This window comes from Diabrotica undecimpunctata, chromosome 4, assembly GCF_040954645.1.
Source record: "Diabrotica undecimpunctata isolate CICGRU chromosome 4, icDiaUnde3, whole genome shotgun sequence".
Taxonomy (NCBI): domain Eukaryota; kingdom Metazoa; phylum Arthropoda; class Insecta; order Coleoptera; family Chrysomelidae; genus Diabrotica; species Diabrotica undecimpunctata.
This window is the reverse complement of record NC_092806.1, coordinates 71,538,535-71,554,457: the sequence shown is the minus strand read 5'-3', so window position 1 is coordinate 71,554,457 and position 15,923 is coordinate 71,538,535. Positions and strand designations below refer to the sequence as shown.

Below are 15,923 nucleotides of genomic sequence, written 5' to 3'. Positions count from 1 at the left end.
TTGGATTAGTTGGACAATTGGTGGTACGAGTCGGAACATCTAGAGGGACGACTTGAAGATCCGACTTTTGATTGGCAACGAAGTGCGAGCGTGAATGGTGAAGTTGGAAGTCGGACCGAAAATTTCCTCAGTCAGTTGACCTTCGGCACCTGTTACGTATGAGATTTCTATGAAATACTTTACGCAAAGATTCCTAGTTCGCAAATATTTAATAGAAAATAAACTTGCAATTGCACGAAAATTACCCCTATTAAAATACACAATTCTTCATCAGTATCTACTTTTTGTTAGGGCAAATCATTTTCCTTTCTGTACATCTATTTCGGATACTCCCACACAGGTACAATTTCCAATACTCCGGATTGGCTGCAGAATAATTATTAACAAACAACCAAAATTAAATCATAGTTGTACTGAAATTAGAAGTAACTGTTTCTTTTTATTGTTTTGAAGTTATATTCTTGTGGCATCTTATGCAAATTTACTATTTTAATTGGAAATAAGCCTGAATATTAGTTAGAAATTAAATTTATTTGACGTATCGACTTCAACTTCGGAATATTTTGATAACGATTTCTGAAGTGGAAGTCACGGAAGTCAAATACATTTAATTTTTAACTCATATGCAGGCTTGAAAATGAGTAGACCAACTTTTTCCAGCAACAGCGAAAAAGTGAAGTTGTCCATTCTGAGGTAGTTTTTGTAACCATCCTCATCAATGACATTGAGTATAATAATTTTTTGTCACGATAGTTCACACGATCAACAAATCATTTCTTCATCCAACATTTTTTCTTCTTTTTTTTTCAAATAATAAGGATAACAAGCACAATGCTGCCATTTTCCTCCTGATAATTATATTTTGCGTAGTGTTTTCTCGATACATTTTTTGGATAAGCGATGTACTACACCGTCGTGAAAACAAACTAAAACTAAAGTTAGACCGCTAGTTGGATAGCAAATCCGAGCGTGAGTGGAGACGCATATCCAACTAGTAGTCCCACTAAGTGGGACCGCAAGTCGGAACGTGAATGCCAAGGTTTAATTACATAGTTGAAGGCTATACGTTACGTTCTCAATATACTCGTATCTGCATGTGTTTATTTAGATATGCCTCATTCACATTTGTCCTTGATCATATATACTCATAAGAAGTCTTCTATTAACCATTAGGACATACCGTATAGCAAATGTGAAATTCTTCATCCAGTTTGTTCTGCATTTTGTGGAAGCTAACTTAAGCTCACAATCTTAGATCGGCACGGGTTATAGGATATACAAATCTAAAAATATAGGTTAAAAACTTCTACCCATGAAACTCAGAATTATTTTATATTTGGAATTAAAGTATAGAATTATTTTATATTTTGGAGTAGGGTTTATAAATAACTTTAAGATCTTAATATTATGGAAGATAACGTTTTTAAAAGGCCATAGTTACACAATAAAAAAACACCTAATATAGCTGCAAAATTGCTACATTAACATTTAAATTTTAAAAAACTAAAATAATAATTTTGCAGATTTATTTCATTTTTTCAATAGAATGTTTTTAATCAAGTTTTAAAGAGTTTATCTTTAAAAAAACTTAAAATGTCACAAGCGTAATATTGCTGGAAAAACAACAAAAAAAGTTAGTCCAATTATCAATCAGCTCCGTAAAGTTTTACTTTGATTGTTTAACAATAGATTTTGATTGGGAAAAAATAAAATCTTTCGTAAGAAAATAAGTGATTCTTTTGTAGTGGTTTTTTAATTGGTAATAAAATGCTGTAGCTTTAACTACATTTTAAATATTTTTATAGTCAAATATCTTAAATAATAGAATCAGTATTAAACAATAAATACAAACTTGATTTGCTTTAATATTGTATTTTTTATTCGAGTGCATTTGACTTTAATTTTTCGGTCCGTCGGGTAAGGGTATATATTAGTTAATAGATCTGTGACCTCTACTGTTTTTTCTGTATACATTTTGGCGATACTCAACGGGTCTGGTGAGTTCTCATAGTTTTCAAAAAAGTCTAATAACTGTTCGTAAGTTATAGGGTAGTTGGAGTTTGGGTTATAAAATAAAGTTTTACAGTATCTTAGCATTTCTTCTAGTGTTGTTTGCGGTTTCTGCTTTTGATCTGATTTTACTTTCTTCTCTTTATTTTTTGGTGTAATAAAAGTAGGTTCCTCTGTAGATGTAGTAGCTAGCTGGTGGAGAGATTTTGGAGATTCTGCGTTTGTTTTGTGCTTTGCCCGTGTTTATATGCGTTACCTAATTTTCTATCTATGTTTGGGTCATTTGTTGTTTGTGAATCTTCTTTGGTTGGCTGCATGTGTGATTTTTGTTGTTGGGTACTTTGTGGTTGGGTTTCTTGTTGTGTGTTTTTTTCTTTTGATTGTTGTTGTTTAGTATTTATCTGTGTTGTTTGAGTTGATAGATTAGATGTATTTTTATATGGGTCTATATTTGGAACTGGATTATTATATGTTGAATTATCTGTTGTAATCGCAGTAGACATTGGGCAGTTTTTTGTTAAGTGGCTGGTTTGCTTACATGTTTGGCAAGCTTGATTATCTAATGATAGGTAAATCCTGTATATCGTTTACTTATGTATGATAAGAAAAGCTGCAGGTAGGGACTGGTTATTTAGTGAAGATATGTATGTTTGGCGTGTAAAACTTAAAATATGCTGGAATTGTGGTGTTGATGTGCCTATTCTTAGGAATGTTATATGTGACAGAAGATTTAATCCATGTGATTTTAATGCAGATATTAGGAATAAGTGTGGGATTGAGGCACAGACATTGGATAATACTAATCGCTGACTGGGGCTAATTAGTCTACGAGCTTGTAAGAGTTGTTGGTTTATTTGATTTTTTTAATTTTTGTTTATAAAATCCTCAGCTAGTTTTTCGTTTGCTAAATACCTATATACATACTCTATTATTTAATAATTTTGAAATGAAGATGACGTGGTTGTATCAGAAGACTTAGAGCGGACAAGTTATCATCTAGTTTGGTATTTTCTATTAAATCAAAAATAATTGCTTGTTTTCTTGATGGAAATATATTGAATTATGGTGTTTGATTGGTTACGGAAGAATATGTAGGTGATTCATTAAATTAATTTGATGAGGAGCTGTTTGGTGTATCATTAGTTGTAGTAATTTTAGATTGAATCCATTTTTATTAATGATATGTAATTGGAATGAATATAAAAAAGACCAAATACATGATAATAACAAAGAAAACAAATATACCAACAAACATACATTTGGGAAATGTACTGTTAGAAAGGGTTGATAAATACAAATACTTAGGAACCTGGATTTCAGACAATAATGATCAAACAACCGAAATAAAGAAATAGTAAGAAATGCGTTTGTAAAGATGAAAACAATTCTCTGCAACAAAGACCTTAAATTAGAACTAAGAGTAACAGCACTGAGATGCTACGTGTTTTCGATACTGCAATATGGGCTTGAAAGCTGGACATTAAAGCAAGAACACATAGATAAGTTACAGTCCTTTGAAATTTGGTGTTACAGGAGTATGCTTAGAATAGCATGGACACAAAAGAAAACTAATACGGAAGTATTGCGAGAAATGGACAAAGAATGCGAAATAATAAACACGATAAAAATAAGAAAGTTACAATATCTGGGACACGTAATGAGGCGACAGCGATATGAACTGCTAAGGCTGATAATACAGGGAAAGATAAGAGGAGACAGGAGTATAGGAAGACTGAGAGTGTCATGGTTGAAGAATTTAAGGGACTGGTTTAAATGCAGTTTTATAGAACTCTTCAGAGCAGCAGTAGATAGAGTACAGATAGTGATGATGATATCCAACCTTCGATCGGGAGACGGCACTTAAAGAAGAAGATGTAATTGGAGTACGGTCCTGGCAAACAACCTTCGTAGTCTATAGTAGAACTAACAGATTTTGTAGTCCTGTCCTAGGTTTTGTAGGTTAAATGCTTAAATTTCGAAAATATTATTCAATAATAGTTAAAACTTTTATGATTAAAGTAACTTACTGTCTCTGTTGTATTTATTTTTGTTATTACACTACTGGATCATTAATTAAAAAAAAATTTTAGTATTTCACTAGTTTTTAAATTAATTTTAAGAGCTCGATTTTAAAACACATATTAGCTACTATGTTCAGAGTCGAATCCTCTACTTAATATTATTGTATGTTATCTTAAAGTGTAAAAAAATTATTATGAAACAAAGCACACATGTTAACAATAGATACGTGTGCTCTAGGCTCTACTTGTACTAACTAAAGTAGGTAAACAATTTACGTAATTACCATAAGCTTTCTTCTCAGATAGCATAATGAATTTATCATTCTTCTTAAAGTATCTTCTCCATTACTGGGTGTCCAGTCTTCTGGATCTCTTTTTTTACTTTCCTTTTCATTATGGCTCGTAGGAAGTTAAATTTTTCTCACCTGTAAATATATCCTTAATAACTATGTTCTGTTTTTTATAATACAATAAATTATAAATTTTATTATTACTTATTGAAGTTACATTTCGACCCTTTAACCGGAAGTTTGTTGTGAAAATATACTTTAAAAATAAACAGTTCATTTTGTTCTGTAAATTTTATATAAAATATAGCTTAAGACATAGTTCAAAAACGTAAAACACATTTTTAATTTCTTATATTTTTTTTTTGTTTTTTAATTGCCGTATTGCCAGATTTCAGTAAGAGCTTAAGAAGGTATCCATTGAATTCTGACAGGCAACGGTGGGGGAAATCTTTTTTATACATCTACGTCAGGGAACAAGACACCCTGGCATCTTTCGGCCGAGAAGGATACTAGGCCAGAAGACCCCAGGGTAGTGCCGGATTAACCGTGTTCCGACTAAAACCTTAATCACCGTTCCAGAGAGGTGGTCTTGCCACTCAATGAACAACTAAAATAAAAAACTAAAAATTTACCACCTTTCTTTTGGTGCTACTTGGGCCTCCTGGGGTTTTGTATCAGCCGTATGAACGCCTCCAGATTTCGGTTTGCCTTCTCTACCGTCTTTTGGATGTGTACTCCGAACCTTAGTCCTTCCGACAACCAAACTCCCAGATACTTAATCCATTTAACCGGTGCAACCTCCACACCTTCCACTATAAAACGAAGAGAGGATTTTTCCGGCTCCCTTTGAGAACTAACACCTCAGTTTTCTGAGATGCTAGCTGTAGATCGTTCTCTCTGATCTACCTACTAATGCGACGCAGGGCTGTGTTAGCCGCATAAGCCATGTCCGTTTTCTGACTCGTCTTCGCAACTAGTGCGAGATCATCGGCATAAGCTACAAGAGTGTATCCCCTTGGCATCTGCAGCCTCAACACCCCGTCGTACAGGACATTACAGAGGATGGGACTTAGTACCGAACCCTGCGGAACACCCTGCGACAAACTGATGCTGGTGTTTTTTTCTCTTATGGACCTGTCAGTAAAGTATCTGTCAACTACATTGACCAGGTACTCACTAATGCCCAATTCTCTCAGTCTGGACATGATTTTTTCCCATAATGCCGTATTAAAGGCATTCTTGACGTCAAGCAGGATAAGAGCCACCCATTTCTTTGTATTCTGCGTAACTAAAGAGGTTACTTTTATGACCGCATCTATGGTAGACCACATTGTCGGTCGCTCAGCGCCTGCTTTTTTCTAGTTCTCGCTCAAGGCGGCCTTTTACAAGCTGTTCGTACAATTTAGCTATCGAACTAAGAAGGCAAATTGGCCGAAATCGTACTTCCTCTTCACCTCTACCTTTCGGGATAAAGACAACCTTAGCTTCTTTCAAAATTGTTATCTAATAACCCTTTCACGCTTGTCATCCACCTGAGGAAAGAATTCCCGTATTAAACGGAGTTTCTCATCCTCAGGCAGGGGGTAGTGTGTCTTTTTCCCCTTCAATTCTGTATAGACAATCTTGAAGCCCTGCCCTCAGATATCCCTTTCGAGATCCTGAAGCAGGTTACTCTACCTTTCTTTCTTAGATCTTGTTATCTTATTCCTGTACTCATTCTGCATTCGCTTTAATTCATTTATTCTCTCTTCCAAATATTTTGTTTGTACTCTTTTTAACCTCTTACACTCCCTTCTTACTCTCAGCAATTTGTCCTCAGATTTTCAAGCTGCTCGTTCCACCAGTATGGTTGTTTTCTTTCATACCTCTCTTTTGATCTTACACAAGCCAACTCCTGTGCATCACTCAGACCCTCAATTAACTCACGCACATTCTCACATCCCGAACCAATCAAGCCGAAAGCATTTACAAAAACCTCCTCATTTAAACATCTCTTTAGATTAATATTCCCATTTTTATAAATATTGAGTAATTTCTTATATTAGGTGTAATAAAATGTGTGGTTAAATCAAGGTATAGTCTAGCGAAAGAAATACAAAAAATAATACAGGTCATTAATGAACAACGACAATGACGTTACTAAGTAAATTACATTAAGAAGAGAGTATATAAATTTCTATAATGATATTTGGGTTTAAATTAAAATAAAATTAATGTCAGCCTCTATACAATGTGTCCAGAAATTCTTCTGACAAACGAAGATGGGAGATTCCTCAGATAATTTTAAGATAATTTAACCCAATTCACCTAGTCCCAAAATGCTTCCTAAAGGAGCTAGAACTCTTTGAAGATGGCGGCTTGTAACTAGTTTTTTTTTAATACCTCTAGAACGCTGCTAGTTAGACAAACGAAAACTGGTACGATTATTTATCATCTACATTTGTATCGATTCCATTAATTGCAAATTTTTAGTACTGGTGATAGGCGTCCGTTTTGGGTAGGTCAACGGTTATTTTAACGCATAAAATTTTAAGCATTTGTAATAGTGAATTATTAAATTTTTAGGTATTTTAGTACTAAAAGATACTGTTACCTTAAGTCGGTAGGATACACTGTTTTCTAGAAAAATCGATTTGAAAATTTTTTGTCTTTTCGTCATGAAAGTTAAATTAATAGGTACCTTAATTAATTTTATAATTTTATAAAAGTTTGAGAAAAGAAGCAACAAATCAAATTGAAACAAAATTTTGTTTAAAGGGTTTTATAAACAAAGTATTTATTACGATGGAACGACACTAACACAATTTCACAAGTATCAAAAGTAGATAGTTACAAAAGCTGTTCGATATTGATAACCATTAGTCTCTATGCAAAAATTTGCCCTCTTGCTTAGAAAACGGCGAATTCTCGCAAAAATTCCAATCGTTGCAAGCATCTTGTATCCTTAGCTAGAATTGTGCACGATTTTGTATCGGAATGGAATTAACAAATTTCTTTTATGTATTCCCAAACAAAATAATCACAACGATTAAAATCCGGCGACTTTGCTGAGCAATCAACTGGATCGCCTCGACCAATCCAGTGGTCTTCGTAGTTATTATCAAGAAAGTCTCGTACATTTCTGCTAAAGTAGGCAATATACAAACCATAAGGTTTGACGAATATTTAAAGGCACATCATCTAACGAATCGGGTAAAACATTTTTCAGGAAATGTAGGTAATCATCACCATTTAAACGACTAGGCAATTCCACAGTCCAAAGCAGATAATCGTTAACTACTCCTATTCAGACGTTTATGCTAAACCCATGCTGATGCTTAAATTCTTAAACAACGTGGGGATTGTCACTAACATACAAATAATATTGTGCATTATACATATTAAAAATTCCATTTGCCTTGCCACAAAATAAAACGTATCTGAAAAAAATCTTCATTTTGACTTTTCTAATTTTGTAACCATCTAGCTAATTCTTCACAAGCAGGAAATCTGCTTGTAGCAGTGCTTGTACTTTTGTAAAATAAAAAGGATGTAATTTTGGTTGTGTAAGATATTTCCTACGAAAGATTTTGAAATTGTGAAATCTATCTGTGGCAGATAGTCTTCGAACGCTTATTTGTAGATTTTTCTCAACTTCCCGTTAAAGTAACTTTATATTACTAACTAAAAGTATCTTCATGTGCTGCTGTTACGTCATCACGTCTTTCTTTTTTTTTCGGACCACTGAACCTGTTTATCTTAATCGTTGGTGAAGAGCTGTCACTGTTGAGTAAGTAAGATCACGATCGGAAAATTTTTCAGAATATCTACGTTGTGCTGTTCAAGCTTTACACCTCATTTCGCCATAAACTAAAGCATATCAGCGTATTTCTCATTAGTAACAACCATTTTTGTTGAATTGAAATTATTATATTTAAATCCCACAAAGTTAAAAACTAATTGACAATGAAAAACCTAAATAATACTTGTGTTGACAGGTCACTGCCAACTAGTGCAACAAATATTAATTTAACTTTCATGACTAAACAACAAAAAATGTTTTAATCGATTTTTCTAGAAAACGGTGTATCATATCAACTTTTAGTACTATTCTAGTACCTTTTAGTACTAGAATGACTGAAAATTTAGTAATCTAGTATCACTAATGCTTTAAAGGTAAAGACAAAAAAGTTATGCAATAAAATAAACGTTGACCTACCCAAAACGGACGCCTATTATCGTTACTAGAAATTCACAATTGATGAAATCAATTTAACTCTGGAAGAGAAATAATCATACCAGTTTTCGTTTTTCTTAACAGAAGCGTTCTGGAGGTATTTAAAAAAAACCAGTTACAAGACGCCATCTTCAAAGAGCTCAAAATGCTTCTTAAGGGAGCATTTTCGGACTAGGTGAATTGGGTTAAATCATTTTAAAATTATCTGAAGAATCGCTGGTGTTTGTTTGTCAGGAGAGTTTCTGGACACCCTGTATTTTAATCTACACCTCTATGTCCAACCCATTTTATTAATCTTATCGCAGCAGTTGTTAATATCAAAGTTATCCTATCATCAAAATCTATTATTCATAATTATTGAATCTACAATTATAACTTACTTTATTATAAATATAAATTATATATTGTTTTAGCTAAGATATCCAGAATATGTACAAGACACTGATCCTCAAGCAGTTCGTTTGGCTGATATTTTATTTCCCGGTGATGGTTTCCAAAGAAATCTCAGAAGTAACAGTAAAAACCGATACCAAGGAAAACGTGGCAGCAAATGTTTCTTTAATGCTGTAAGTTGCTTTGGCAAAAAATAAATTTAAAATGTTCAATAAGAAATATGTTTTATGATTATGTTAATTATATCAAATCAAAATGTATTCAAAAGAATAATAATAAAGTATTTTAAATTTTTATTATTACTACTGATTATCTTCATCCCTGACATACCTTACTAATTTGTTATAGAAGACGGTGTTATAAGAACAGCATTTACTCTGCGATGAAATATAACAAACCAAATCAAATTCTACTGTCACAAAAAATTGAGCTAAATAAATTATAATTTGTCCAACTTAAAAAGTAAACCAAATTATTAAATCCTCTATATATTTATAAAACATGTTTAAATGAAATTTTTGGTAATTCTAACCTTTAGTGAGGGTCAATAGTAATACTCCATTCTTCAGATATTTGACCTGTATTTTGCTAAGAATGTCAATTTTGGGACCCCAAAAAGATGTAAACAATTTTGCTACTCCTACCTCCGGGCTTCACCGTAAAACCCTCGTCGTAGGGAGGAGGGGAAACAAAAAATGTAGACAAAATAATATTAACATAGATTATTTTGTGACAATAAAAAGAGATATATGTGAATGTAAGAACTACAAGGTACTAGTCAGTAAGATTAGACATATAAGTTGCCTGTATTGGAAATTTAAGTAAGTTTCAGAAAACAAAATATCAAAGAGGACCATCAAAAAGTAAATAGTGAAAATTAAAGTGGGGAAGACAGTTAATTCAGAGTAAAAATTTAGTAGAAAAAAGAGGAAACATGAAATTCTTAATACCACATGCAGAAATGTAGCTTGTATTATTAAAATTGCATTTAAAATTTGTAAACAGCAATTAACATACTTAAATATATAAGAAAAGAACTTTAGGGTTTATCAAATATTGCTAAAAAAAATAAAGAAGAAAAAACAATTTAAATGACGTCTACATAAAATTCATTTTCCTTGTAAGGTATTTGAAATAATGACAAATATACAGAGTGGCCCAAAAGTCTGGAGACGACCAATTATCTCTTAAATTGCTAGTCATAATTTTACAAAATTTGAGGTACACCTATTTTGGGATACCGAGATTCCATATTTGATAGTTGCAATGTTGCCAGATTTGCCGTTTCTCTTACATTATTAGTAACTTTGGTTCTTCAAATTCATCACCCTGTATACTCAGTCAACGCATCCAAGCTCAACCATATGTAAAACTTATGATTTTATGTAGTCTGGATGGTCTTGAATACATAAAACATTGCAAAATATGTAGATTTTAATAAACTTAAATATTTAAATGTAGAATGCTGTGATTTTGACATTTGTTCACCATTTACATTATTAACTAAAACTTACAATAGTTGTGTTTCGAGAAGTTCTGCAAGATAAATTACTTCTCTAAAATGACTCTTAAGGAAAAAGAACGAATTCCTATTCTAATGATAAGAGGGTACGGTGACAGAAAAATATCTTATTGTGAAGTAGCCAACTTGTTCAATGATACTTGCCCAAACCGTTCTCCTATTCATAAGGCGACGGTACAAAAAACTGCAAAGCGATTTGAGGAATCTGGAGAAGTAACAGATAGATACCGATGAGGTAGACCGAAAAGGGTTATGAATGACAACAAATCTTTGGATATAATGCAAAGTTTTGTTGAAGATCCACATACATTCTCACGCAGTGTTGCACAAGTACATGATTTAGGTCATTCTTCAGTCTTACGTGTATAACGTACGAATAAATTTAAATCATACAAAATGAACTTATTGCAAGAAATAAGTAAAGATGACTTCGATCGTAGATTAGAGTTTACTGAGATATTGATGAATAAAATTGAAAATGATAAAAATTTCGTTAACAGAATATGTTTTTCCGATGAACTAACTTTTACACTGTGACGTAAATCCACCCTGGATGCGTGAAAACCATACTGAAAGACTATAAAAATTAAATGTATGGTCAGGTATAGTATGTACTCAATTAATTGGGCCATTATTTATCAAAGGAAATGTAACGTCAGATAGTTACGAAATATTACTTACAAATGAATTTGTACCGACACTGAAAAACTTGTTTAGGGCCAATTTTAATCAGATATGGTTTCAGCAAGATGCAGCTCTAGCTCATTTTGGTGTAAATGTTCGGCGTTATTTAGATGAGATATTTCCCGGACGATGGATTGGTAAACGAGGTAGAATTGAATGATCTCCACATTCACCTGATTTTATTTTTATTGAGGATACTTGAAAAATTTAGTTAACAAAACTAAACCAGCAAGTCTTGCAGAGCTAAGGCAGCGAATTATTGATGAGTCTCGAATAATTTCTAGGCAATCATGGAGAAATATGGTAGCCTCATTCTACCATCGATTAGGGTACTGTCAACTCACAAATGGAGGATATTTTTAACACTTGATAAAGTAACCACTAGGTTAAAAAATGTTGTAATCTATCAACTGTTACATTTAAATGTAGTTAAAAAGAGTTATTAGAGTAAAAGAGTATTAAAAAATTTATTGGGACAATTAGGCGTTGATAGACTTCTATTTTATGTGTTTAAGACCTTCCATCCATCCATCCAATGGCGCTACAGCCCAAATCGGGCCTTGGCCTCCTTCAACAGGCTTCTCCAACCATCTCTATTTACCGCTGTTCTTTTCCATGAACGCGTTCCCAGGCAGTTCCTGGCATCCTTATCGACTTCATCTTCCCATCTCTTTTTAGGTCTTCCAACAGGTCTTTTTCCCTGCATTCTTGCATTTAATAATTTTCTGGGGATTCTATTCTTATGCATGCGGACCACGTGCCCTGCCCATCGTAATCTCTGCAGTTTAGTATGTTGTGCTAGAGGTGGTTCGCTATATTGCTCGTATATTTCTCTATTGTACCTAATTCGCCAGTTGTTGTTTTCACTTATTGGGCCCAGGATCCTACGTAATATTTTTCTTTCAAACACATCTAATGCATTGGCAGATTTCTGTGTCATCACCCATGTTTCGCAACCATAACTTACTATGGGCCTGATTATTGTTTTATAGACCCGGAGTTTTGTTTTCCGGTGTACGTCTCGCGATTTGAATATGTGGCCCATCGCGAAATAGGCTTCTATTTATTTCCGGTACTTCTTCATTGCTTGCGACCAGATCCATTCCTAGGTATGTGAATCTATTTACATGTTCTATATCGTCAATAAAGTGTTGTTGCACCGGTCTATTTGATCTGGTTTGTATGAGTAGTTTTGTTTTATTTGTATTTATTGCTAGCCCTACTGCTTCTGCACTCTGTTTCAACTCAACGTAGGTTTCTTCCGCTGCATTCATTGTTCTGCTCATTATGTTTATGTCATCTGCGTATGTTGCTAATTGGGTAGACTTGTTTGTAAGTATGTTATTTCCGCTCACCGTCAACCGTCTAATTACATATTCCAGAACAAGATTAAAGAGCGTTGGAGCTAGTCCGTCGCCTTGTTTCAGTCCTTGCGTTATCGTAAACGCATCAGTGATCTGTCCCTGAATACATACCTGTGCTTCTGTTTCTGTCATTGTCATTTGCACTAGTCGTATTAATTTTGATGGTATGCCAAATTCTTTCAGTATATTAGGTAGAATTGTTCTATCTATTGAATCATAGGCTTGTTTAAAATCTACAAAGAGATTGTAAACGTCCATGTCATATTCCCATGCTTTGGCTAGTATTTGTTTAACTGTAAATAGTTGGTCAATGGTAGATCTATTTTGCCTAAACCCTGCTTGATATTCCCCGGTGATCTTTTCCGTGAGAGGTTGTAGTCTTCGATTAATGATGTTTGTGAGTATTTTGTATCCCGAACAAAGTAAAGAGATGCCTCTATAATTCTGACACAACAGTTTGTCTCCTTTTTTATGAATAGGGCAGATTATACTTTTCTTCCATTGTTGGGGAATTTCTTCTTCTATCCATATCTCTCGTTTAAGACCTTCCAGACTACATAAAATCATAAGTGTTACATATGGTTGAACTCATATTGAATAGGAGATTCCAATAATGACTGAATATATAGGATGATGAATTTGAAAAACCAAAGTTACTAATAATATAAGAGAAACAAAAAATCTGGCAACATTGCAAATATCAAATATGGAATCTCCGTATTCCAAAAAAAAGTGTACCTTAAATCTTATACAATTATGACAAGCAATTTACGAGATAATTGGCCGTTTCCAGACTTTTGGGCCACTCCGTATAAATGAAATAATGAAACAAAGACAAACAAAAGCAGTACTATCGGCCACAAAAATACCAAACAAAGATGTTTTTAAGGTATTTTAGAAAATTATTAAAATTATTTATAATTAATTTTAATTATATATTATATAAAGAGAAAAAATCAACGATGACTTCTATGAACAACTCGAAAGAACGCCGGAGAAAATCTCAAAACAAGAAATGTAAATTATCTGTGTAGACTTCAACGCGAAAATTGGTAAAAAACCTAATTTAAGATTAACAGTAGAACACAGCTTCCAAGATATCTCAAACAATCATGAACAAATACTCGTAGAGCATCCACTAATAATATGCTTGTAAATTATAGTATGTTTCAACATAAAAACATTCATAAACAAGTTAACCATGTAATTGTCGAAGCTGTACATTTAAATAATGTTCTGGATTAAGATGCCCAAGGGGAGTAGATGGATATATAGACCATTACATAGTAAGAGCAAAAATCAGGTTGAGAATATCATTACAGAAACTTCAAATGAACGAAGCATTGGGACAGTGGAATATGCACAAAATGCAAACTGAGGAAATCCGATAAAATAGGAAAATCCAGGAAATAAAACAAAATCTAAGTATAGTAGACCAGAGTAATTATGTCAAAGGACGGTGGCAATAAATGGAAAAATTAATGACAAAGACAGTGGAGCTAATAATAGGAACAAGCAGGACGATAACAAGGAAATTATTTAGTAAAGAATGACAATACAAATTACAAGATAGGAAGAAAAAGCGAAACATTATCCTTTAACAAGGAATAACAGAATGTAAAAAAACTAAACATCACGATGACAAACAATATAAAAATAAATTGGGGAAGAAAAAGAAATATAAACAACAGCAATATAAAGGAATGGAAAGAAATAGACAACAGTCAAATAGACGAGAATTTAACATATCAGTGTCAAACGAAAAGAGAGTATTCAGACCTAATTACTGCAAAAGGAGCTTCTTTAAACATGGCAAGAGAGAATCGATCGAGCAATCGAAGTGTAAACACGCTATCAGTTATAGCAATTAGTGATAATTGAATTTTTAATTTTACCAAGTTTAAAATAATTATTCATAATTTTTATCTACTTATAGTTAATTTTCCTAATCAAATAAGTATGTAGTGATAAGTAGTAGTGAGTGCAGTCTCTTTGCATCTTTAAAACTAAAGTAAGATGCACAATTATTATTTTATTTTGAAGTAAATAAACAATCTACTAAAGTAAGAAATAAAAACAAAGACAGGTTTCTTATTAATTAGTTTTCGTGCCTCTTATCAGTCTGATTTGCTTCAAGGCAGGTCCGGCCTGAGGGGGTACAAATAGTTATTTGGAAATAATGGAACTTCAAAATAATGCTGCAATTATTACTGTCAACAATACTAACAATCAACAACAAAGTTACTCAAGAGCTCTTACCCAACCGAAATTCCCTTTAAAAAATCAAGCTATAGTTTTCAACTCCCTTAATGGAATAAAACTAGAAGAATATCTTATATCCATCGGAACGAAAATTAGTCCGAAAAATATACTTTTCTCGTCTAGGATATCTAACAATAGAATATGTGTTTATCTATCCAGTGTGGCAAAGGTCGATGAATTCATGAACACTGACAATGGAATAATTACAGTAAATTCAGAACAAATTCAAACTCGCAGATTCATTACTCCAAGCCAACGCTTATTATTATCTAATGTGTGTCCATCTATCCCACATGATTGTATAGAACAAGAACTCCGAGAACAAGGCTATAACTTAGTATCTCCTTTAAATTTTCTCAGAATTGGGACAACCAACCCTGAGTATAAACACATTCTTAGTTTTCGTCGTTACATCTATATATCACCTCCCAACAATACGGTCCCAGACTCGATTTTATTATCTCATGATAACATATCATATCGTATTTTTTTGTCTCATGAAAGCCAGCTGTGTTCAAAGTGTAATCAAACAGGTCATTTCTCAAACAATTGCTTAACTGCAGTAAGTCAAGAGCCTACAAACAATACCAACATCCCTACCTCACCAAATGAAATCCCTATCATGACAACTGTACAAGTAAATGAAAAATCTTCACCTTCCCAACCTCTAACCCATAACATAGCACCAAATACACAAAATAATAATAACGATATAGATAAACAACCAACCACAGACATATCTACGCCTTCCCCAAAAATAAAGGAATCAGAAAATGTACAACAAACAGGTTCCAAACGCAGTATTACAGACGTAATAACACCTCCTCCGTCCTCACAAACTGAAGTTACATTTTTAGTACCAACTACGCAGAGAAAGAAGAAATCCAAAACTGATACTGAAGAAGAATCATGCTTGCCCAAAACACATGAACCAAAATCTAATGAAATACTGCCGTTACTGGAACCAACTAGGAAAATATTCGAAGAAGAATCGCTTAAACTCAGTTTTGATGAAATCGTCGATTTCTTTGTAAATGTGAAAGGAAACACAGATCCGTTAAGCTTAGTTAAAACATATACCGAGAATGTTCATGATTTTTTGAACCTATTAGCTAAAATTCATCCTTATTACAAAGACCGAAGAATGAAAAACAGAAGCAC

The 15,923-nt window shown here is 33.2% G+C and overlaps 1 protein-coding gene across 1 annotated transcript in view; it reads left to right on the top strand.

Annotated features, from left to right (window-relative positions):
• LOC140439663 (uncharacterized) overlaps positions 1 to 9,224 on the top strand; it is a 336,018-nt gene extending 326,794 nt beyond the window's left edge. The window contains exon 5 of the mRNA XM_072529720.1: positions 8,951 to 9,224. Coding sequence (XP_072385821.1) covers positions 8,951 to 9,127 — 177 coding nt within the window. The 3' untranslated portion in view covers positions 9,128 to 9,224. The remainder of the gene's footprint in view (positions 1 to 8,950) is intronic.
• The last annotated feature ends 6,699 nt before the right edge of the window (positions 9,225 to 15,923 follow it).